Source organism: Motacilla alba, chromosome 12 (assembly GCF_015832195.1).
Source record: "Motacilla alba alba isolate MOTALB_02 chromosome 12, Motacilla_alba_V1.0_pri, whole genome shotgun sequence".
Taxonomy (NCBI): domain Eukaryota; kingdom Metazoa; phylum Chordata; class Aves; order Passeriformes; family Motacillidae; genus Motacilla; species Motacilla alba.
In genome coordinates, this window is record NC_052027.1 from 12,921,152 (window position 1) to 12,946,667 (window position 25,516).

At 36.9% G+C, this 25,516-nt stretch overlaps 1 protein-coding gene across 18 annotated transcripts in view; it reads left to right on the top strand.

The window, feature by feature from the left end:
* Positions 1-25,516, top strand: part of ERC2 (ELKS/RAB6-interacting/CAST family member 2) — a 418,139-nt gene that overhangs the window by 184,640 nt on the left and 207,983 nt on the right. Inside the window, exons 17-20 of one of the 18 annotated variants that reach the window (XR_005258418.1) lie at positions 3,463-3,509; positions 13,776-13,940; positions 14,792-14,852; positions 16,455-16,530. The exons of 15 other annotated variants lie outside the window; for them this stretch is intronic. Coding sequence is in view for 1 of the 3 variants with exons in the window: in XM_038149365.1 (XP_038005293.1) it covers positions 13,776-13,829 (54 nt within the window). In the remaining 2 variants the exon portion in view is untranslated. Of the gene's footprint in view, positions 1-3,462; positions 3,510-13,775; positions 14,068-14,791; positions 14,853-16,454; positions 16,531-25,516 lie in introns of those variants that run through there. 2 more of the 18 variants (XR_005258417.1, XM_038149365.1) reach the window with 2 other exon arrangements.

The following is a 25,516-nucleotide window of genomic DNA, read 5'->3' on the forward strand; positions in this document are numbered from 1 at the left end:
ACCTTTCTGGACAGCTTTAATAATTCTCAGTGTTTAATAATTCTCAGGGTTCTGTATGTTTCTGTCTTTAAAAGGCTGGTAGTTTTTGTGGAGGGCAGACAGAGCTAAGATAGAGATTTTGCCTGTTGACACCACTCCTGTGATTTCCATGATGTGCCTGTGTGAATTATAAGTTGTGGTCTAGCTCTGGTGTGCAGAATTGCAGAATTGCTGGTTACCCATCATTCTGTTATGGGCAGAGGATGAGGGGAACGAGGTGACCTCTCTTGATTTTCCTTTCTTAATAATATGAGCAATCAGAACACACAGATGAGATATACTGTAGACAGACTTTTGAAATATTTTCAGAGACAAGAGGAAGATGAGATATGAACTGCAATGCTTGTGAAGGTCTTCCTTCTCCCTAAGATTTCTGCTATCAGATATGAATATTTTGAAACAAAAGCTGTGGTTTTTTTTTTGTTTTTTTTTTTTTTTTTTTTTTTTTTTTTTGGTAAGTCTGCATAAGAGTCAGCTACACCGAGTCCTTCAGTCATTGTGTAAGGTATTTGTTGGAGTCAGTTCCGTGGCAAATTCACAAGTTGGGGTAAGCAGCAGTGAGAACTAAGTTCTCCCTTAAAAGTACCCATGGCCTTGTTTGGGGAAAATGCAGAATAGAAATTAATTTATATTATGGTTGTAGTGAGTTAAAAACTTAATTAACCGAAACTTTTCTATGATTAAAGCAGAAGTGTAATGATGCATCTGACATTCAAGATTCAAGACTGTGATCATCTTGTGTTATAGATGTCCTCTTTACTATTGCAGCCCATACAGAAATAATTTCAGCAACAATTTTACTTCCAAAGCTTTGCACTGAATTTTTTGGTTTCTTTTTCTGAGTGGGTATATTTGTTCAAGCTGTTGCAAATACTGTTTAACAAGTGAGTTAATTTCAAGTGCAAGTAAGCAGTTTTTGAAATATTTTTGGCTAAGTTCTCTCTATATGGTCTATTATGTTAATGAGTGAACATATGAAAAAATGTGAAAGTCAGTATTTTATGCCTATTTTCTCTAACTTATCTACATAGTTCTCTTCATTTTAATGCCTTAAAACTAGCATATGGTATTGTATGCTCTTATTTTATGCATGTTTTAAACTACAGTTTCTTTGGGGACTGTAACATTTTGTATTTGAATGGTTAAGCTGAAGTTTAATCAATTTGTAAGAAAATTAATGTTCATGTATGTATCAGTTAGTTTCACCCTTATAAAGCAAGAGTTATGTACTAGAAAATGGGGAGAATCAGCAGAGTGCACAATTGTGAGCAGTAATGGTGTGTTCATGGGTACTTCAGCATTCTCTGCTTCTCCAGTTGTAGGTGGATTTTGCCAAGGTAGAGTGTAGGAGAAACTACAAGTTGAAAAATGTCCAGCCTTCAGCAAAATGTATAGCATATTATAAGCTTCACACAATTCAGGGAACCTTTTTTTTTTTCCTAGTAAATATCTAGGAAAAAGGCAGGAATTGCATTTTCTTGAAGTGGTTATTTTCATGGAGCTGACCAGACATTTTTTAATAGACATTTAACAAAAGTCTTTTCTGTAGTCATTGATAATGAATCTATAAAAGCCCCAGAAGTGTAGTAGTGGAGACTAGGCAATAGAAAAAAATGAGTAAAGCTGTGATGCTGTAGTGCAATGTATTAAAAAATTATTACCAGATTAGAAATGCCTACTTACAAATCTCAGGATAATCCACTCTAACACATGTAAGACTATTGAAGACACAGCTAGTATACTTATCTTCAAATTTCCAACATAATATAAATATAAATTCAGATTGTAAACATGGATGGACATTTAGGAATTTTCCTTCCTTGGCCTGTGGAAGTTCCTTATGCTGTGGATAAATTCCATATGTGTTGCTGAAACGTGTGTTGAACTTCAGCCAGTAGTTTAAGATTATGTAGAAGAAAATATTTCTAAAAGGTTTCAGATGAAGAATGGTACTTGAAAACATACAGAGGGCAGGAAGGTTGATTGGTAGATCTGAGGATCAATACCAGAAGTGGGTTTTTTGGGGGGATTTACTCTGACATTTGTTTTCATTGTGCAGTGTAATCCCCAGAAGCCAAAACCACTCCTGTTATAAAATGTCCCTGTAGACAATAAGTGAAAATCTCACTTGCAGACCAATTTCTACTGGAATCAGAACCTCTTAACTTTTTTTTTCTTTCTCGTAATTGGTGAGTTGTCAGAAGTGGTGGGATGACAGAAGTCCTGCAGTGTACTGTGCTGTGTTGATCTAACCACATATAATATGAAAAAAAATGTAGTGGGCAAAGCATTATCAGCAAAACTGTTCTGTGCAGTTGTCATAGCCTTTCTTTTGACTAGTGTATTCCATTATACGAGTAAGTATAAAAAAATGTAATTTTTATTCTTAGAAATATCACAATCTATTAATTCTGAGGTTTTTTGTAAGCACACAGTATATTAGAATATTATGTATATTTTTAATACACTTTTTGCATTATTACAAAGACTTGTAGGGCATCCCATATCCGACAGTCTGAATACTGGCTTTCTCATTTTTCTCAGTTTTTACAGTTAAGTCAAAAACTTAGTGTTTTTCAGTATTGTCTATGTAATGTTAATTTCCTGGGTTTAGTTACCCAGGAATAAAACCTGGACTTCCTGATTTGCAGTTACTTAGAAGCTTGCAAATATTTGCAAGTACTTTATGTTTAAATTAAATTAGTTATTTCTACTATGTGCTTTAATATGTTTTGTTAGTTGAAAAGGGCATATATGGAATGGCACTGGAAAGGAATGTTGTTGTTGGAATAAACAAAACTGCAACAATAGGAAACAGAAAAAATTTAATGTGATACAACTTTCTTTTCTCCCCCTCAATATGTAATAACTCACACATGCAGGACTCCTGTAGTCCCCAGGGGGCAATTGCATTCACATGCATCAAAAGAAATAGTTCAGTTAAACCAACTCTCCCTACCCAGCAATAATTACCACAGGTTTACACTGAGATATAGTTGCAAAAGGTTAGTCAGTAGGGCATCTGCAAATCAAGTTATATGTCAACTCTACATCAATAACCTCATTATATTAGATGTTGGTATTTCAGCACATGACTGTCCAATATAGCATTCCACATATAGCTCATTTTTAGCTTTTACATTGAGTTACAGCTCATCTAATATGTTACTAAATTATGTATTTAAACACTCTATGTGACATAAATTATAATCAATGACAAAAGCAATGATTTAGATTGAAATTCTACAAAGTGAAATTGCAATAAAATGTCTGACCCTATTTGTGTAGCTGCTTTCAATAAAAGATGAATATAGGATGTTTAACCCTGTAATATAAAAGAAGTGTAATGGCTATTAGTATTAGTACAGATTTTCCAATTTAGGAGTTGTTTAAAAATGTTACATATAGATTTTTCATTTTCAGTTATTGCAAGTGAAAACTGTTTTCCTGTATATAAAGAAGCAAAAAAAGTAAGTATGTTCTAAAAGTACAACCAATTACCTAAATTCTGGGCAAACTCCCTCCATGGTCTTCTTTGTATTTGTAGTTTATCCACAAGCTATAACATTTTTTCTGAAAGCTTGATAGGCTGTATGAAAATATATAAAGGTTTCAAAAACCTTCTTATGATTCTGCATCAAGCTCAGATTTCTACCAAATTCCATAATTTGGTTTTGAATTTACCTGCTTAGTAACCACTGAGAGCTGCTGCTGCTATTTGTCACTCTCCATAGATACTTTTGAAATCTGACATTTGGTCAGCAACAAAAGTTCTGCTTGAGTCTTAAGTAGAACTATTTTGTTTGGTTGTTAATAAGTTGTTGTTAAGATTTATACTTATCTCTCATAATGATTATTCTGTAATAGCCTTATACATTATTACTTATAGACTCTCTTGTGTACAGACTGGAAAGAGAATGAAGGTGAAACACTTTCATATGTAGTCTTGTCCTACCTTGGAAATTATTCTTATTTATTGTAACCCCCTCCTTGCTCTGAGAAGCTTTTCGTGAGAGATGAAAAAATCTCTCGTTCAGTAAAAAAATCCAGGGCCATATATAACTGTGAGGTTTTAAAAAAAAAGGCGTTAAATTAAGTACTTCAGAACTTGACAAAAAAAGCTTTATTAATAGATCTCAGAGTATCTTGGAGAATAGACTTGTCAGTAATATATTGAATGAAACTGAGGCATAAGAAATAAAAGTTGTGTGCAAAGTGTCCCAGATGGGTGATGGAACAATTAAGGAGCACAGACTTTGTCTGTCCAATATTCCCTTTACTTGTCTGAACTGTTGACTCAGAATATTTCACTCATGATACTAAAAATGTTGCTAATGAATTGTTACTGATTGAGGTACTTAGTGCCAGTGAAGTTGATATAGTTTTTAGACCAGTGAGAGATCAAAAGTTTGTGTTCAGGACATGAAAGACAAGGGAAACCACATACCATATTAGTTATTTTGCAATTTAGTAGTCTCTTGATTCTCAGAGGATGGTGAATAATAGCTGCACATGAAGAAATAGAAGAGTACTGATACTTGAAGTTTAGAGGCAGCTGTCTTTTTAAGCAGGATTGTCAAGATAATCAGATAATTCAACAGCAAACACTGCAATGCAGTATATTAAATTTTATAGAAGGTTCTTCTTTCAAGTTATAGCAAGGGTCCTTAACAAGCATTTATTTGATCCATTACTTGTGTTTATATTTTTCCATTTATCCTTTTCCTTGGGAAAGTCTGTTTAGCTTCCCGCATCTGACAAAGATTCCTCTACAAACACCTTGGAGAAGGCTTGACAGATTGGGATATTGCTGAATATCAATCTTTTCACTAAATAAATGTCTTAAAACAATTTGAGCTTTTTTCCTATGACATCTTTAAAAATTATAAATAGGGAAAAAATGAACTTATTTTAAAATATTAGTTCAATGTAGATGAGCTATAAAGATGTTAACTTTGAATCTGAAAAGTCACAACTATGCACAGAATACAGATTTTTCATATTACCTTTTAAAAATACATTTTGAGTTATTCTTTGTATTTCTATGACATTTTAGTTACATGAATTAGAAATGCTTTTTCTAATTCATTTGTTCTTTAGTGGAGTGAAGTTTTATTGAGCAATATTATTTGTCACCAGGTAGTTGCGTTTCTTTTCACAGTTGCATATTGGCACAATGAAAGAAGCATTTTACACCTCCTCTTTAGCTGTCACATACCTTTGTCATATTGAGAACTACCATAATTTAGCCATCTAGAAGTTACTTCAGAGATAAAAGCCAGGTGTTTGTGATCCCCTCCTCCTCTTTGTTTTTTTAAACTTCAAAGGGATGTTATAAGATGTGAATAGTGTGTCACATGAGTGCTGTAGTCTCTTCATTTTGAAGAAAGAATTTTGTGTGTTCCTGCATATGGGGTGAATTCCTGGCTCTACTAAAGTTAATGCAATTTTTGCCACTGCCTTGTCAGACAAAGATTTCTCACATGAAGAAAAAATAATTAAAAAAAACCCGCACAGACAAAAAATAAACTTAAAAGGTCATTGAGAAAGCAGATTTCAAGTAAAAATGGAAACAGTCCATTGTCATTCATCATTTACATCTGATCTGTTGATGGGAATTGTAATTTGTGAGAAATTCCTTCAGCTGTAAGGCTTGTCAAAATTGGCTTTTCTGTCTGGGTGTTCTTTTATAAGAACGTTTGGCTGCCAAGTCCTAGCAAATATAATTATTTCTCTTAATACAGACATTAGAAAAGATTGCTCAGAGGTTGCTGTCTGGCTCTTGTGCTTTCAGCATAGGCTTTGATCTTTTATACATGATGGCTTTGTTAACCTTTTTCTTATGAAACTCATAAACACTAAAATAATTAGTGTCATAAGCAGGATAACCAGCAACTTGAACTCCTCTTTGTCTCTTTTGTCTCAGTTTGAAGTAAGTGCATCACAAGAATACTAGAAATATGTCATATAAAACATCACCTAGTAGATGCCTACATTGAAACCTTTGCTGTGAAGACATTAAATGGATACCTGGATTAAGGTATCCTAAATCCATTCTGTTAGATATGAGTTATAAGCTATGCTTAGCTGGCTAACATAAGCTAGCTAGTGTATTGCTGGTGCCCTAAGATGCTCTATTCCAATTTTCAACTGCAAATTGCATTCTTTTATTGTCTAATTGATCTCTGTCTAGCGAGCAGTGACAAGATGCGAGGGAATGGCCTGAAATTGTGTCAGGGAAGGTTTAGGTTGGATATTAGAAAAAGGTTCTTGGCTGGGAGCTGAACAGGCTCCCCAGGGCAGTGGTCACAGCCCCAAGGCTGTCAGAGTTCAAGAGGTGTTTGCACAATGCTCTCAGGAACACGCTGTGATTCTTGGGGATGGTCCTGTGCAGGGCCAGGACTGGACTCAGAGATATTTATGGGTCCCTTTCAACTCAGCATATTTGGGATTGCGTGATTCTGTAATTGAGATGTGTATGAAGTACCTGTTAAATTAAAACATAAATTATCCAGTGCACAGTCAAGTGAAATAATGTATCTTGCAGCCTGAAAATGTGTCTTAAAAGGGAAAGTTTCATGTAATTGTTGTCCTGGATAATTCCACAAATTGTGATTTCCCTGTTCCCTGTGCTGTGCTACTTTGAGAAGCCAGGACATGGTAACAGACATGTTAAGATTTTTGAAGAACATTTTTTCTGGCACTTCCCAGTGCAGAATTACCCTGCAGTATCGCTCTCCTGGTCACACCAGGAGCAGCAGGGACTGTACACATTCTGGTGCTGGTGGTGGCAGTGAGGAGGCTGCAGCTGGGCTCGAGGGGACTCCAGGGACAGCACTGGGGCTGGGAGTGGACAGGGGCTGAGCTGGACAGAGGCCCAGGGCCCGAGGCGGGGCTGGGAAGGCCTCAGGAGGTGCCATCGGGGCCAGTGGCGCTGCCAGCAGCAATGTCCTTCCTCCTGCCTCTGAGAGGGCTGGCTGAGGATTGCTCCTTGGCCATGGGACCAAGTGAGCTCTGCAGGGGCCTGTCCAGAGCTAGGGCAGCACGGTGGCAGGGACACAGCTCAGGGCAGCCTGTGGGGCAGCTGGGGTCTGAGGCTGCCCCTGAGAACCACCCCAGCACACCGAGGAGCCCTGGGGGGCAGGGGGCAGCTGCTGAGGGAGCAGGGCCCTGTGGAGAGGGGACACAGGCAGTCAGGCTGTGGCTCATGGTGCCGCCGTCTCTTGGGGACCGAGGCATGAGGCCGCCTGGGCTGAGGCCTCGCCAGTGGGTGCAGTCCCACAGGGAGGGCACAGGGCCTCCCTCAGGGTGGGCTCACACAGGGCTGGATGCTGGCACCGGGGTCTGCCCCCAGTCCTGGTGATGGACGGGGCCCAAGGGCCATTGGGGAACCCGGACAGGAGCTCCAGGAGGTGGGACCAGAGGCTGCCATGTACCCACAGGTCCATTCAAGAGATGAAATTCTGACAACCGAGGGCTGACCTCTGCCCAGGGATGGGCATGAAGGTGGTAAACCTACACCTATGTTATGTACACAGCATCCTTCACCTTACAGTTGGTTTGACCTACTTATTTCACACAGAAACATAAAAAAATCCAAATAAAAATAAGAATAGAAATCCTTCCGTCTGTGAGGGAGAAATGCTGAAAGTCAAAGACTTTCTGGAGCCTCTGTACGTGCTTTGCTCTGTCTCCAATCTTAGTATTTTAACCAAGCAGAGCCTACCATAAATATCCTGTACCATTGAGTTTTATCTCAATTAGAAGCATCACTCAAATACGAAGCAAAAACCTCAAAATCAAAAGGGGACATTTTACATAAAACCAGTGTTTTAATAAAAAAAAATTAAAATAGTTGAGTAGTAATCATTCGGTTAAAACATTTTAAACAATTTCAGTGTTGCTATGTAGTATATTTGTTTTCCTTATCTTTTTCAATGAAGAGGTATTGGATTAGCATTGCTACATGAAAGTTCTGAGAAAGGAAGAAGTAGTTTTAATGGGTAATCTAGAAGTCTCTTTGGTGCACACGTATTAAATTCTGCTCCATGGGTTTTACCACATGTGCAGTGACCATTTCTTCATTTGTTCTCTAATGTATGGATAAAACAAGTATAAACCTGTGTTATCTAGCAAGGTTCTGAAGGTCCTGGTGTGTCTGATAGAGTTTGTGTTCTGTTTTGTCATCTGTTTTCTTAATTTTTCCCCCTCAAGTTTATTGTTCCCCAAACTATTTCTCGAGTATTAAACAAGTCGTCAGATGTTTCAAGTAGAGGTTGAAAGCCAGTAATCAGGCAGAATTTAACTATAACATTTGTGATCTAAAGGAAAGTATAATCAGTAATAAACTCAGTGAGCGAGCTTTTTGAAATCTTAGGATGCTGAAGAATAGCTCAGTATTTGCATGAAAGTTTGAGATATTTAGTACTGAATATGTATTCCCAAGGGAAAAAAAAAACCTTTTCCACTACCTTTTTGTAATGTAATTGAACAAAATCTAGTCATAATAAGAATATGTCAGCTATAATATGAATCCAGAAGGAATTTTACAAATTATGTAGACTACTGTTAATGTAGAAGTACATGAGTGTTTCTGGAAATTATCTTTACTTCACAGGATTAATATTTGAAATATGAACCAATGGAAATCTGCTTAAGGGAACATGCATTTTCTGAGACTTTTGGTCTAAGTCACATTCAGCATCCATATTGCTGTTACACGTCAAAACGTGTTTAAAAAAGACAGTCAAAGGAATAAAATCTTTACAGGCATCATGAAGGCTATTTAAAGAAAATTATATTGGCTCAAAGGAAATGGATACCACCTATCATAAGCTGCTTTAATAAGACCAAAGGGAAACCAGCACAATTAAACAGCAGGATAAAGGAAGCTATCAAAAAACAAAAACAAAGCCAACTTTCTCAAACTGAAATTTGTCTAGTTGAAAAAAACAGAATCATAAAACCTGGCAAGTAAAAAAAAGCCCAAATAGGCCAACCAAGAAATGCATGAAGAACAATAAGGAATAAGTAATGAAATGCACTCAAACTGGTCATTTTCCAATGTGTCAGAAGGCGGAAGCCAGCCAGAGAATCTCTAGAGCCAAAGATAATCAAGGCATATAAAGAGTGCTTTCAGAAAATGGGGTCATGAGGTCAAAAAAATGAAAGATATTTCTTGTTCTGGTGTTCAAAGAAAAAGAACTTGGTAGGTTGTGCTTCTAGAACTCCTTTTTACAGGTGAAGTATTGGAAGATGTATGTCAGAGTGAGGTGACAGCAGAAGACGCTGCACAACAATTACTAAAATTAACAATGCTGTCATCATAGGATCTGAGCATAATTCAGGTTGAAAGGAACCTCCAAGTTCAAACTCTTGTTAAATGTAGGGTGAATTTGTAGTCAGGCCAAGTTCCTCTCAATACCAAGCAGTTTTCCTGCTAACCTTCGTGAAATTTAAAGGTGAAATATGAGTATTTCTAACTTGCTTAAGAACTGGACTAATGTGACATCTCTTTCTAAAAAGAGTTCCATATAAGTTTTGGAAAACTACCTCCACATGTGATATCCTTATTGGAAAAATCAAGAAAAATTGTGTTTTTTTTTTTTTAATGTAGAATTAGTGGGCATTTGACCAACTAATTTACCTATATAATACGTTGGTAAAGAAGCCTAGTGCTTTTCCAAAAAATTAAATCATTCCTCCTCATAAGTTTACAAGTCATTATATTTTTCAGAAGTCCCATAGGAATGGGCATTGAGACTTTGTCATGTTTCAAAAATGCCTGGAAAAGAGTGACTAGTTTAAAGAAATAAAGCATCATCGACTTGAAGACCAAGGATTGCTTCTTTAGTTGTGCTTCCTTGCAAACTCAGGGCACTGGATAGTATTTAAAAAAAAACCCTGTAAGAGAAAATTTAAATAAAGACAACTGTTATAGAATAAGAAAGACATTATGATATGAAGCTATGTAATCATGTTACTAAATGCAGTACTATGGCTAAAATTTTAAATGTCACTGGGAAAAGTTTAGTGAAAAAGGTTTTCTTAAAAAAAGAACATTTTGGCAAACTCAGGCTGATTTATGATGGTAGGAGGAGTTCTGTGGGTTTGCATGGTTTTGACCTTAAACCTGCAAAAATATGTTGGATTTGGCAATGTTTCACTTGGAGTTTTGGCTTTCTTCAAGCCCAGAAGTCAAAGAAACATTTGGGATGAGATCCAAAGCTAAAGAAAAGGTTTGGATGGACCATACGTTCCATAACAGCCAAGTTTCACACAACTCTGATTTTCATTTTTCCCTTTTCTTTTTTTCTATACACTTTTCTCCAGAGCTGCTTTTCTGTTTCCGAGTCTTAATGGACTGGAATCTCTGTACCCAGTAAAAGCCTTTTTACAGTCCATGCATAAGGAGATGAGAAGGGAGAAGTCAGAAGGTTTTGTCTCTCATTTTTGTATTACAGCAGAATTTGGACAAAAATGTTGCACCTGAAATGATAAGATGTCCTTATGTTCATTTTGGCAATATTTTTTAGTGGAAGTGATAATGTTGCATACTTAGCCTTACTTGTGTGTGTTTCAGATTATGAAATGACATAATTAAGACATCCAAAACACTGAAGGGTTTAAGAAAAGGATATAGTTTTCTTTCTTTTTATCACTTATTAACGAGTATCTCTTGAATCTGGTTGTGTAAATACCACTTTCCATGAAGACAGACACGTCTCTGCAGTAAATGGAGCCTGTTCTGCATCTCATTTGGATCTCGTGAAGCTGTGGGATACGATATGTTCAAGCTGCTGATCTGAGAAGTGTCTCAAATCCATGGTCTTTATATGCACATCAGACACTACACATATGGTAAATGATAAACATACCATATGGGATTTGGGAAGTTAAGACTATCAAATTCCTATCCCATTATTTTTTTTTACATTGTATGGTCAAATCAAAAACATATTATTCTTCACATTATTAAGAGGTTATGTTTGTGGCCCCATTTATAAGGTTACAAAACTGATCATGCTTTAAGCTTTTCTTTGGCCTAGAAGTTTTCCTGGTTACACTCAGGTTGTCATTAAAAAAAAAGAAAAGAAAGGGGGTGGGTAGTGTTTGTGAAGTTTGCAGAGTTTGGCCAGTTTTTGAATTACACTTTTGAAAAGTTCACATGTAACCTTAGCCAAATATTACAGCTCAAAACAGCTGAGCTTAAGTTTAACTTTGAAAACTTAGTTTTCCAGAATTTTATTGTGTGTATTGTGAAGGTGTTATCTGGAAAAAAATAGTTTCAGACCTGACAGTGTGGTGACTGTATGTGCACTTTCACAATAGTTTTATTTTTTGTGTTGGCTTTGTGACTGGAGCAACTTAGTAACCTCAGCTGAACTATCAAATGTTTAGCTAAAAAATTATAAATTTTGCACGTCTTCCACTTACTTTCAGATGGCAAAATTATCTTCAAAGAAAGAAGATTGAAACTAGTTGTTCTGTTGAAGAGTTTCCCAAAACTGTAGTTTTTCAAAGAAATGTGAATTAACATTAGGTTTGTTTAATCTTGGAACTCTACTATTTCTTAAGCAACATTTTACCTTCAATTCATTAAACAGAAATTGGAAAAGCAGCTTTACCACAGTAAAATATGGCAATAGGCACCAATGGGTAAGACAGGAGGAACTAGAAAACAAAGCTCCTTGAAAAGTGTGTCAGGAATCGCGGGGAGGGAGAAAGAGGTTTTGTTCCTCTTAATGCTGCATAAGCAACCTTGTGCTGCTTGGAAAAGCAAGAACTGTGTCCTGAATGCATCAGAATGCAGCTACTTTTGTGTTCTCTTCCCATGTTAAGTCAATAACTGAAACAGGTTAGGGGTAGAGACTCTTTCATGCTAAATGTCTGTGGTTGAAAACTGTAGTTTACTGTAGACTTCTCCCCACCTGTTTTGCTGTTTTATTTTATTTTGGAGGTGTGTGCAGAATGGCCCAGTAGGTTTCTGTTATAACTAAGAATAAAGAAAGCTGGAATTATGTTCCTTTTAATGTCTCTCTCTATTTTATTTTCTAGATTAATTTTTTATCCTGAGAGGTGTGCAATTTGTAAGCAGCAGGAATCGGGCTGGGTAAAGCTTCTTACTTGTGGGATGTGTAGTTATTTCTTTCCGTATGTTACAGGTTTTTCTTCTAGAAGGTGTCATGCTGATGCTGAAGAATGGGGGTAAAAAATTGTATTCTCCCCTTATTTTATCTTCTTCACAGCATCCTTTTCTTCAGGGACAGGCAGCAGAGAGAAGGTTCTGTCTGCATGTGCCTTTATGTAGATTCATAAACATGTGAAAAGCTTCTGCATTCCTGTACTGACAGTTTGGGTGTTTGGACAGTTTGGTTCTGTTAATAGACTTTTCATCAGAGAGGGCACTTCCTGAAAACTGCCCAGGAAATTAGAGTCAGACATGTCATACTGTATCCTTGGGGGAAGCGGCATCAAAGTTTCTGGAGAGATGGAATACTAGAAATACATGGCAGTTATATGAAATATCAGGCTAACAACATAGAGAAGTCTAAAATTATTTATTTTTTGTTATTGTAAACAATGAAAATGTCTGTTTCTTTGGGAAGCAATAGTTAGGACACCAATACAAACCTGCAGCTTTTGATGATGGACTGAATTCTGTGCAGTGTGCTTAGCTAAGAAAATCAGCAGCTAAATAGAAGGAACAGAAATAACGTTATGAATTCCCACTTCATGCACCATGACCTGATCTCATCACTTGAGCTGGGACTGAAGAACATTGTGTATAAGCTATACCTTTTCTCATTGTACTTATTAGTAAAAGCTACAATAGTATGTTAGAAAGGAGATAGAGGTTTGTCTGTAGGGTGGGTGAGACTGTATACCAGACCTGACTGGATTCCTTAATCTAAAAACCTTTGGACCAAAAAATTATATGCATGAGAGCCACATGACTTACACCTTGGAATATCAAAAGTGGGGAGGTAGAAGATGGGCTCTTGATTTTGTTTACCAAATAGGAAATGACTCCATCTCTAGGGGTTCTCTGAATGAATCTGCTTTATCCATGGAACTGGCATATAAGTCAATTTCATCATTTTAACTGGTTCTTTTTCTTGCCAGCCAGGGATTCAGATTATCCAGCTGTGTTTCTACTGCAAAGCACTGTTATCAGTTGTGTAATGAAACCCGGTCATGAGAACTTTATTTGACCTATCCACTATAGATGTGGCTCAAGAGTCACAGTCAGGAGACCCATTTCACATGCGTCCAAAATGTGTCTTAGGTTACAAAAAAAATAAGCATGTATAAATCTTTTAGAGACAGTCAACTCAACCAAGGAAACTCTTATAACTAAAGAATTAAGCATCTCCTGCTCTCAGTGAGCACACATTTGGACCTGAACCTTAACTGAACTATGTATGAATCCATTGCGATTTTCCCTTTAAAATGAAAGAACAACACAATTAGTCCTTTAATTAGGCAAAACAGAAGCATCTAGGAAATATGTTAACATGAAAAATTATCTGGTGGCAATGGAAGCAGCAGTAAAACTGATCTGGAAGGAATGGTACTCTTATACTGCATTTTGGGGAAGTCTGCACCAAAATAATTGTTGAGATTTTTTTCATAGCCTGTAAGAAAGGTAAAATTAATTTTAAAATGAAATTCAGGGAAACTATGGTTCATGGAATGACCCCAAGACTGAAAAGATGTTTCATTTCTTTCTGCAGGACCTAAAATTGATACTGGTGGAAGGCAGGGAAATTATCAGGCAAAAACTATAAATATGGAAAGGAGTTGGAATATGTAGGGAAGGTGTTCTTAGGCTACAAAAGTGAAATGGAGGTGCCCGGTACTGCCCTGTCTCAGAACTGCTGGAATTGTTCAATGCCCAGGTAATGCCCAAGTAAGGAGGATTTGCTTTAACTGCTTTGTGGGTACATTGAGTCCGTTGCTCAATTACTTCAGACTTAGGTAGTAGAAGATTAATATAATAAATATAAGACCCTTGTTTTATAACTTTGAACATACTACCAGTTAGCACTATATTATCTAAAACACTATGGAATTATGTACGAAAATGTTTCAGAAAATCTGTAACTGCAAGAAAAACCTAAAAAATATCATGCTTGAAACTTTTTAAGAATCTGTGAAATAAATTTAGTTTTCATAGAGCTTTTAAATTTTTTTATTTAAACTTCTACATCTGAACAAAAGCCTTACACTTTTGTACCTCAAGAAGAATTGATGTAATTTTCCCTTTTTCTCCCCCAGCCCCCCCAACCATATCCTGAACATGAAAAAACTTCATTATGTAAATCACCAATTGCTTGTAAAATCCCAGAGTAAACTGTAGACATCAAGGCCCATAATCAATCCAGCTGGTGTCTTACTTTCCAAGGAAAGAATCCAAAATGGCAGCTCAAATGACTCTGTTTCATGAGTCATCTGAGCTGTGGTACGGACGCTTTTGGAGAAAAATGGTTTCCTGAGATTTTCATACGATCATTACACTTCAGTAAGTAATAATGTATGTAATGATATGGTATATATACTTTTTAAATTCCAGTGTTGTCAAGGAAAAATGTGCATTGCATTAGTGTAACCTACTGTGATTTACAGTAGGGCACTCCTATCCGCATTACTGAATACCAGAGGACCAAGAGGATCTGTCGGGTCTTATCTATCTACTCACAGCTGTATTTAAGCAACTAATACACGTTTCTATAAACAACTTGATTTATAGACAAAGTTGGCCACTGAGAAGTGAAGCTTTCCTGAAGGGTAGGAGACATGTCATTCTTCAGGTTAGTGGGGAGATCACGAACGTCCAACTCCTGTTGTGCCTGTTGGTGTTCAGTACCAACCGCTTTACTCTCCATACTTGTGAGTCCTTTTAAATGTATGATGTATTCTGTTCTTTCCTAAATTTTTTTTTTCATGAAACTAAAGCACTTTTTGTAGTTTTACTCTAGTTACTATCATTAACTCTTTGATATACTTGATTTTTAGGTGGAAACATAAAGGGATTTGACTTTTATTTTTCTGTTTTGGAAACTTAGTTGATTAAGATCTATAACGGTCTTGCCAAAAGTGTTTTCTTTACTCCATGCAAAAATTGACTGAAATTTTTCTTCAAGTTATGAATATTTTTGCATTTCTCTAAGCACTTTTTACCCAGGGTGGTTTTGGGTTTATTTGTGTTTTTTTATTTATAAACCTGATACCACATAAGGTCATACATTACATTACTAAGGCTCTGAGGCCGAATAAGTGGAACCTGTGTCACAAACCTGAGTGGTTTTCAGGTGTTTCCTTAGAATGACTCTTAGACTCCCAGCCATGCACAGCAGTAATTTTAATTAACACCTGCAGTTTTTGTGATCGGTCCCCAGAGCTTGGAAACTTGTTCTGTAATTTTGCATAACAGCTACCCCCTGTGGGTATTAGTATGATAAGTATGCCTTCCTGATGAATTGGGAATGTGTTTGTTGGAGCAGTGATTTTAAAGAAGGAATCATCAGCATCGGAAATGGATCAGATAAGAGATATATCTGCTCTTTTTGTCCTGGTCAGCAGAAAAAAAAAAAAAAAAGTAAAATAGTCCATGAATTGGTGCATTAAAAAAAATGAGATTAGGCAGAGTGTTTTTTCCTCAGTATCCTGTCTCAGGTTTACCAGTGGGTAGCTTTAGGAACCTTTTGAACTGGAAATAGCTCATATATTGCCATGGACTTAGAAACCAAAGGACTTAGAATCAGTAAAGCATTTAAAACTTTTGGGCACTCATTTTGGGGCTAAGAACCACCCCAGATCCTTGAGTTGTAACAGTGTAAAATGTCATACTAAGAGTTTTGCCTTTTACGTGGTTTTTAAGCCTGTTGCCTAGTAATGTCCTTAGGTGCCCATAATTCTTCAGTTGTGAGAAACAGTGAACAATAGTTCCCAGTTCACCTTTTCCATAGCATTTTATAGTCTCTTGCTTCTTTTTCAGTAGGGCACTTTGCAAGGTGAAAAGTCCTGCTTGAAAGTCAGCCTTTCCTCATTGCAGATGGCTTTGTTTGCCTTTCTCAACTGGGAGAGTAGATTCTTCTAAAATTATTTTTGGCAGGTCTGGAATGTTTTGTCTGGTGATTCTTTTGTGCATTTCATGCTGGGAAAAAAGATAAACAGGCTGTATATACATTTTAAATTGAAATTTCATACAAAACAAATCCTGAAGGGACGAGACAGTATCTTTAGGTGCATCCATAGTACTAAGTGAGTATCAATTGTACCACTGTTGTTTCTGAGATGTTTTGTCTTGGTTTTAGTGGCATATATAGTAACTTTGTTTATTATTCATACTCCACAGGTATGAAAAAGAATTCTCTATTATCTTACATTAGTCTCTTTTTCTGTAATTTCAGGCAGTTATTTCTTGTTTTATCCACACTGGACATAATAAATTGACTTCTCTCATCCTTTGTGATGGCCTGTAAGTGCAAATGCATATCCTGTTCCTTAGTTTTCTCTTCTTGAAGTTGACAGAACCTAATTCTTTCAGTCTTACCATAGAGGTTTTGTTTTCTTGTTTTCTTATCCTTGTTGCTTTTCTTTGTAGTCTTTCCAGTTTGTTCACATCTTTGAGTGGGTAAAATTTGTTTCAATTCTCCTGCTGAGATCTTGTCAGTGCCAAAGAAAACAGAAAGATTACAGCTAAATAGACATGTCTCCATAGTGTGTGTTTTGCAAGAACACAAGACAGTTGACTTGTCACCTTAGTGTCTCTTGATCCTTTTCTATAGTAGAAAATGACGAAATCTTAATCAGTTATTCGTCTTCCTGGATTTGTGGAATTGATCAGTTCTGCTGAAGTGAATGACCTTGCTTTTCTCCCTATTAAATAGCAGATTTTTTTTTGCTGTTTAGTTCTATCTTTAAGATCCCTTTGTTTTTTATCTTACTGCAACTTTTTAGTCTTAGTATTTGGGGTTATTTAGGAACTGAATATCCTATGGTCCTGCCAAATTCCATTTTATTTAACATCTTTCTCTTTTAACACACCAGAACTTCCGAACAAGTTTGGCATCCATGTTTGGTAGCTTTCATTTGGCTTATATTTTTCTTTAGTTTGGTTATATGAATATCTTGAAATTGGTGATTTCCCCCTTTATTTCCTAATATAAGGAATTAATAGTTCTTTAATTCTAATAGATCCCAAGAGGGAATTAAAGAAGTCATGGGAATCATGATGTGGTGCCTTTTTTTTTTTTTTTTTAAGAGCTGTAATTCAATTCTCAGCAGTATCTTGTGAGAACAAAGACAATCTCTTGGCATATTCACATGGCACTTGTAGTCACAAGCAGAAATTTAGTTGTTTGTTCATGTTCTTCAGTGATCCTAACTAAGGAAATAATGGACAGGTTCAGCAATTCCCAGACACAGCACATCTCCTTTGCCCAATACCTAGTGCATAACTTCTCTCAGAAATAAAAGAGGCATACTAGAAGGCACATATTTTTTACCAGATGTGACTGCTATTCCTGTTCTTCAATTAAGCCAATTTCTTTGTCATATGAAAAAATTAATTTTATATGGCTGCCTGGGAGCTCCATATTCGTTCTTCTAGGTGTCTGAAAACAGTCTGAAGCATGATGACTTGTTCCAGTATGTCTCAGAATCAAAACTGACTTATCCATAATTCTCCAGTCTTACTTTTTCTTTTTTTTTTTAAAGATCAAAATTATATTTCTCATTCCCTGGTGTTTTGGTATCACAATTGTTCTCCAAGAATTCTGAAAAGCACTTTTGTTTTCAACAGCTCTGAGATTTTATCAGTCATTTCTACTCCTAGGGCAAAATTGCCTATATCGAGCTAGTATGAAAACATCCCAGTGTTAATTGTACTATTGGATCAGTGCTGCCCTTGGCTAAAGAATGATGTAAAAGAGCCTTTTGGTGGTCTTGGCATAATCATTTAATAAATTTACAGATGTGCCAAAGAGAGTAAGGTTAATAGAGGCAAGCCTCACTCTTTCAGTATAGCTTTAGTAATTTTGTTTGTGAGTTTATTCACAACATTCTTTTAAAAGTTTTCAAATAAAAGGGATAATGCTGTCTCATCTAGTAAAAAATACTTGGACATGAAAAGGGAATAGGATAATGGAGAATCCATTTCATAATTATGATAGTCAATGATCCCAGTGGGGTTTGATATCTACCAGCATCCAGTAACTTATGCATAGACAGGTGGTAAAAGATGGGGGAAATATAGTTGTAGCCTCAGGCAGATACTCAGCTCATGCAGCTGTTTCATGCATTCTGGCAACATGACTCAGTTAAAATCAAATAAGATTCCTTACGCCAATATTTTTTACCTGCATATGAAACCAGTTGTCCTTCATTTTGCAAAAACATGATAATTCAAAGAGCATTAAAAAATGTACTGTTTCTCACACAGAATTTATATCTTGCAGCTGCACACTAATCCAAGTGAAATGGAGTAGAGTTTCACTTTATCAGCCAATCATAACTTTAAACTGTTTTTACAATTCATCGTACAGTTTTTAAAGCCAGATTTAAGTCTGTATATGAAAAATAGTCTACTTGATGTATGAAACCATAGATTAGTCAGTATGTATTTAAAGAAGTACTTCAGTAATAGCAGAAGAATGACTTCAGAGAATTTACGGACTAAACTCTGAATTATACGTGTGGAATGTAAGTGTTATGCCATCAGTACATTTAGGACTACGTGTGAGAGGAGTAGCTGAAAAACACAGTTAATTACCTAAAATAATACCTGATCCTGGTGTTCTTTTACACCTGTCATATCAAGACTGTTTGTCTATCTCATATCAGAGAATCATAGTATAATTTAGGTTGGAAAAGACCTCTAAGATCACTGTTTACCCAGCACTGCCAAGGCCATCATAGACCCATGTCCCTCAGTGCCACAGCTGTGTGGTTTTAGACACCTTCAGGGAGGGTGACTCCACCACTGCGCTGGGCAGCCCGTCCCAGTGCTTGACAGTGCTTTTGGTGAAGAATTTTTTCCTAATATCCAATCTAAACCTCTCCTGGTTTCCTGTTGTCCTCTCACTTGTTAACTCAAAGGAGAGACCAACCCACCTCACTGCAATCTCCTTTCTGCTGTTGTAGAGTGAAAAGGTCCCTTCAGCCTTCTTTTCTCCAGTCTAAACACCCAAAGCTCCCTCAGCTGCTCCTCATCCGACTTGTGCTCCAGCCCTTTCCCAGCCCTGTTGCCCTTCTCCGTATAAGCTCCAGCACCTCAATGTTTGTCTTGTCTTGAGGCCCCAAAACTGAGCCCAGGATTTGAGCTGTGGCCTCAGCAGTGCCCAGTACAGGGTGACAAGCACTGCCCTGCTCCTGCTGGCCACACTATTGCTGATACAGCCAGGATGCCACCGGCCTTCTTGGCCACCTGGGCACACCTGGGCTCATGTTCAGCTGCTGCCAACCAACATCCCCAGATCTTTTCCTGCCAGGCATCCATCCACTCTACCCCCAGCCTGGAGATGCAGGGGGTTGTTGTGACCCAAAGGCAGGATCCATCTTTACCTTGTTGAACCTCACACCACTGGCCTTGGCCCATTGATCCAGCCTGTCCAGATCCCTCTGCAGAGCCCTGCTACCCTCCAGCAGATCAGCACTCCCACACAGCTTAGAGCCCTCTGTAAATGTACTGAGAGTGCCAGTTCCATCCCCTCACCATGTTCATTGATGGAACTGGCACTGATATGGAGCCCTGGGGAAAGCCACTTGTGCCCCTGATCCCTTAACCAGCCATCTCAAGGCCCTGGCTCCTAGTATGCCTCTTTATTTCTGAGAGAAGTTATGCACTAGGTATTGGGCAAAGGAGATGTGCTGTGTCTGGGAATTGCTGAACCTGTCCATTATTTCCTTAGTTAGGATCACTGAAGAACATGAACAAACAACTAAATTTCTGCTTGTGACTACAAGTGCCATGTGAATATGCCAAGAGATTGTCTTTGTTCTCACAAGATACTGCTGAGAATTGAATTACAGCTCTAAAAAAAAAAAAAAAAAAAAAGCGCCACATCATGATTCCCATGACTTCTTTAATTCCCTCTTGGGATCTATTAGAATTAAAGAACTATTAATTCCTTATATTAGGAAATAAAGGGGGAAAATCGCCATAATGCATATAATCAGCACTCCTCCTCACACACCAATGGTCAGGTTGTGGCTAAGAGTCTATGGCATAGATTTGGGACTGGATTGTATATCCAGAGAAATGTTTGATACTTCATCTTCTCTGTCTGAAAGTGTCAGGATACTTCTAAGATACTAATTTGACCTTATTTTCCTTGGGTCCAGTTTGTGTTTTAATAGGAATAAAAGAAAGAAAAAATTTGTCTTTCCCATCCTTATTATTTTAACATACTTTTGGTTCTTCTTCAGCAATCTTTTTGTCCTATACAGGCTTAGATAAATTTGTTTTAATATGTGAAAAGGGTTTTTCCTGTTCTTAGAGTTTTATGGTGCTTAGTCGTGTCATTGTACAATGAAAATTACAGCGGTGACTGCATGTTTGACCTCCATTTACACAACACATTTAAATATACTCAGACATAGGTACATGACAAACTCTAAGTATGACTTAGAAAAGACAGCTTCCAGGAGTAAAAAACTAGTTTTACACCTGCTCCATCCTTTAAAATTCTTTTTACTGCAATGTCTGCTACATTTTCTAATTTGTGCTATTTTTGCTGCTATCAAGCTGCTAAACCTATTATTATTAATCTTTTTTGGGTATGAAAAACATCTTACCTATTTCAACTTCTTTTTTTATAAGTAACTTCCTGCTAGAACAATATTTTCTGGAATAAAGTTAAGGATACCTAAATACCTTGAACAGGTTTTAGAAGTTAACAATTCTGCTGTAATTAGTCTTCAGGCTACCTCTGGCTCCATGGATTTAAAGCTATCAGAGTTTACTGTTTTGTGAAAAATATGTTTCACTTTGTTTGGACATGCTTGTCATAAGTTTCTCAGTATATCATTATGCTTTAAAACCTCCCACTGGCAGCGTCTGGAAGGAAAAAATATAGTGTAAACTATAGAAGACCTAATGGCAGCTTCCTGCCAACGTTCATTCTTGAGTCAACAACGCTCATTTTTGTTTTTGCTTTTGTGAAAATATGTCACAATCTAGTCTTTCATATAAGTTGGCTGTTTTTTAGCAGCCTAGTAGAGCATATATCCGTATCTTCTACTTTCCCCTTTTTTTTCTCCTTTTCATTCTGTGGTATCTGTGTTTCTGGTCATGCCACCAGTGAGTGCATACATAAATTATACAACTAAAAACACTCATCACTAGAAAATTTATTGCTTCTAATATCTTTCTCATGAACAGTTGTGTTTATTTCTGAGTTGACTTCTCTGGTAAAGACAGCAATGCGTTTAGCTTTGGTTCAGTTCTTTGTTTTTTCAAGACTTTCATTTTAGATATTCCAGTGTATATGGGACCATGTGGGCTTTTAACCATAAGCCTGTGCTGGGAATAGGAAAATGGTTTTAGTTTATAATTACAATGCTGAGTAAAAGTAATAGTGGATTGCTATCCTTATTAACTCTACTACTTCTGTCCCGCTGAAGCAATGGGCAGTACATGTGAGAAGAATATATCCTCCTGACAGAGCATCTAATTGGCTTTTTTTTTTTTTTTTTGAAAAATGGAAATGCTATTTGGAGAAGGCAGGGAGGAAGGTTGCTTTTAGATAAGAGACTTGAATCTTTCTTATGTTTAGGAAACTTATGTTACTTGGTTTGGGAAGTCTTTTATCTTCTGAGCCTCCCTTTGGCAGCTTAATTACTAACTCTGCTTAATTAAAGTGAAGGAGAGACATAAAAAAATACGGTCTGTGAAAAGTAGCTGCTCTTCTTTTTTATTTCTTCAAAATACAAACCAAAGCAAACTTCTTTAAGCATTCTTTGCCAGTATTTTGGCTTTTTGACTCTGAAATACTAGCTGATTTGTAGTATTAGAATAACATAGTAAATCAATAGCAATTATTATTTATATTATCTCATGTTAATGTGCATTTATAGCACTGAGGGTTACTCTTTGTTGATGGCTAATTTTCCCTGCTCTTGAGTTGGGAAACATCAAGTACCAGGACAGATTAAACTGTATTCATAAGGCAGTACAGTAGGATAGCACTTATTCAAACAACTTGTATCACACCCCATTTATCCGGGGGACTCACGGGTTTGTATTATGAGGAGTCACTGTTGGACAGGAAGACATGTACAGCAGGGAAGTTTGGATAACCAGGATCATACTGTGATTATTTAGGCTTTTTGTTGACCAAATCCATTATATGTAGAGAGGCTATATATCTTTTTTGTTCATTTATAGAGACCCTCTGTAAGATTATGCTATGAATTTGCAGAACAGATGTTGTATTATAAACTGTAACTTTTGATCTTGTCAAGAACAGTAGATTTTAGATAAGTGGCACCAGCACAGAAAAAGACCCCAGACTGAAAAAGCCAACTTATAACAAGAGAATTGCTGATCTTTACTTTTGAAAAATAATTTTATTTGCTCATTGTAAACAGTGTTTCTTAAAAGGAAAAGGAAGTAAACATCTAAGTGCCAAGCTCTCTTCCTAGATAAGAAAATATTCAAAGTATATCTTTTAGGTTTGCAGTATTATTTTTCTCAGTATCCCTTATATCAATCAAGATCAAGAAAAATACAAAATCTTTCACTAAAAAACCCTGCAGTTGTCTGTACTGTGTTGCCTAAATGAGTGTGAATTATTGAAAGTTCCTATAGCTCTCTGTCGGTGGAGATTTTGCTTTGTAGGTGTTTCCTGTGGAATTCATCTTGGAGAGGAGAAGGAATTACGATGTCATTTATGTGCATATGTGTGTGCTCTCTGAAGTGATTTTGAAGTTCTTATGCATGCACCAAGAAACTGGAGAAATTAGATATTTGGAAATGGAAATTGGTGGTCTTCCAGGCAATATTGGATCTGAAAGTGCTAAATCCTTTAATAAATAAACCTTGATTCAGACTGGAATGTCTTGGCTTGATCTTAAAGGTGATATTATGAAGGCCTTCTAGCTGTTGACTAGCCTGAAAGATAATTATCTGCACATTCCAATCTTGTTCTGCCATCAGCAGTATCTGAGGCCTTAATGGAACAAATGTTATTTCCACTAGAAATATATTATATTTAGACTATCCTCATTCCCAAACATTAAAAAAAAATTGTGTCTGATTGGAAATACAAAGAATAAAACAAATAACTGTATGACCTATCCTAACAGTCCTGTGTGCTTAATTTCAGTCATTGTAGGCAGTTTTCTAACTGAAAGTATATGTTGTGAGCCCACAGTTATATTATTGGGGTTACTACTTTTGTTGGGCTGTAGATGAAAGAATAACTTTTCGTTTGCTGAACATTTTAGAGACAATATTTCTTAAAACACATCAGTACAATGTAAATTTATTTTACTTTCGCGGTTACTGGAGCAAATTTGAGGGACTGAATAGCCCATCTGAAATGGAATATATGCAGTATCAGGCATCTTGAAATGGATAGAAAAGCTTCTCTGCCTTAACAAAACTGACATTTTAGTTCATACTGCATAGCTACTTATTTAATACATGATAAATCTAAGAGTCTTTTGAGTTTGTATTCAAAGTTCTGCTTGCACAAGTGAAATATAAATGTGATTCCTTTAAGGACTGCTGGGTATAGCAGAGACTTCTGTAATAAAGTTTTTCTGTGGGGCAAAGGCCTGTACAAAGTTGGAAAATAAAGGAAGCATTATTTTATGAATACTGTTTAAATATGTATGTTTGCAAACACACTCTAATATAGTTATAATGTATCCTCACTTGTGGGATTGTGTTCCATGGATAAAGACGCTAGATCTTAAAAAATCCTTCAAATGCACAGCTTGATGTGTGTTCTGTTCTCCAAAACCAAGCTTGCCTTTGGAAGAGAGGGATATAAACAAACTAAAATATATGTCCCCATGAGAGTTCTTATACAGAATATGAGCAGTGAGTTAGTTTAGAGGAAAGGTCAGGCAGATCCAAAATAAAGCTCTCATCAAGGCCAGTTTAATCCTCTCAGCTGTAAGTTTTGTAAGTCCTGCCACTTATCTTGCAGTCTGAATATTTTGCCTCAAAGCAAAGTGAATAATATCAACTTGTAGATCTGCGTGTTTTCTGTTTATACTCTCCTGAATGTTGCCTCATGTGGGAAGAGACTTGAGAGACTTAAAAGGAAAACAAAACTCTTAGATGAGGAATAAAAGACAGTTAAAGATTCTGTGACTGCTTTTCCTTTTTACATCTGGTGAGAAATACTATTATTCTCATCGAAGTTTGTTTAATATATTTTGCCTACAAAATACATAGCTGTTAAAACTTATATTTTTATATAAGCCTTACTTATAAAGCCCATTACTTTGGTATCCAAATAATGCCCATACAAGAGGAGTTACAATAGTAAAACCTTTAGTAAATTCCACAGAAGAATTATTATGGTTCAGCCCAAGGCTTTAGAATATAATTTCTCTTGGGTTTCTTCCTATTAACTGAATCATAATTTATCTGTACAGAAAATTTCTTCATAAACAGAATTCCTGCATCTTATGAGACTGCTTTTCATAAGGCTTTCTTTGTAATGTACTGTAAAGGGCAATTTAGGAAGCACAAATGCTCAACCTAATACTGATAACTGCTTCTCTTCACTATTTACTCCAGCACGTGGCAAAAAATGCTTGTAATCAGTGAGTGAGGAAAGCTGCCTTACCCAAGGTTTTGAGCATATAACCCAGGCTGAGCAATAACTGCTTCATAAGAAGTGGGAAATCAATGAACTTCCATAGGGAAGATGTGTAGGCGCACAGATCTTCCCTACAAGGAGTGAGGCTGGGCCCAGCCTCGTCCCTAATGGGCACAGCTGTGAGCAGCAGGTGAGAGCACTGACAGCAATGAGCCATGGAGTGCCCAGGTGTGCTGAGCAACCCCCAAAGGGAGCAGAGGGCACACAGGTGCAATGCATCAACGTGAGGGCTATAAAAGCTTGGGCTGAAGAACAAGAAGGGCAGATGCTTGCAGCCTTGTGAAGTGCCGTGATGTTACTCTGTATGGGCAGGCACCTGAAGCCTTCTGATGAGGTAAGGTGTTACTGTGTATGGGAGAATGCTTAAAAATGGTACGGTGATACTCTGTGTATTGTGGCCCTCTTGACTGCAGCACATGCTGCAACAAAGATCTGTTAGAATATTTCAACTTTCAGAGAGTGAAGTACCATTTTCTGCTGCCTCTTTCTAGTATTTTCTTGTACCTGGTAGATCCTATGGAAGAGCCCAGTAATAAGGTGAACAGTGGTATAAATATTATTTTCTGCTTCCCTTTTTCACTCTAGCAAAACAAAATCTGTCACTCAGTGGAAATGCATTTGGCTTGTATATC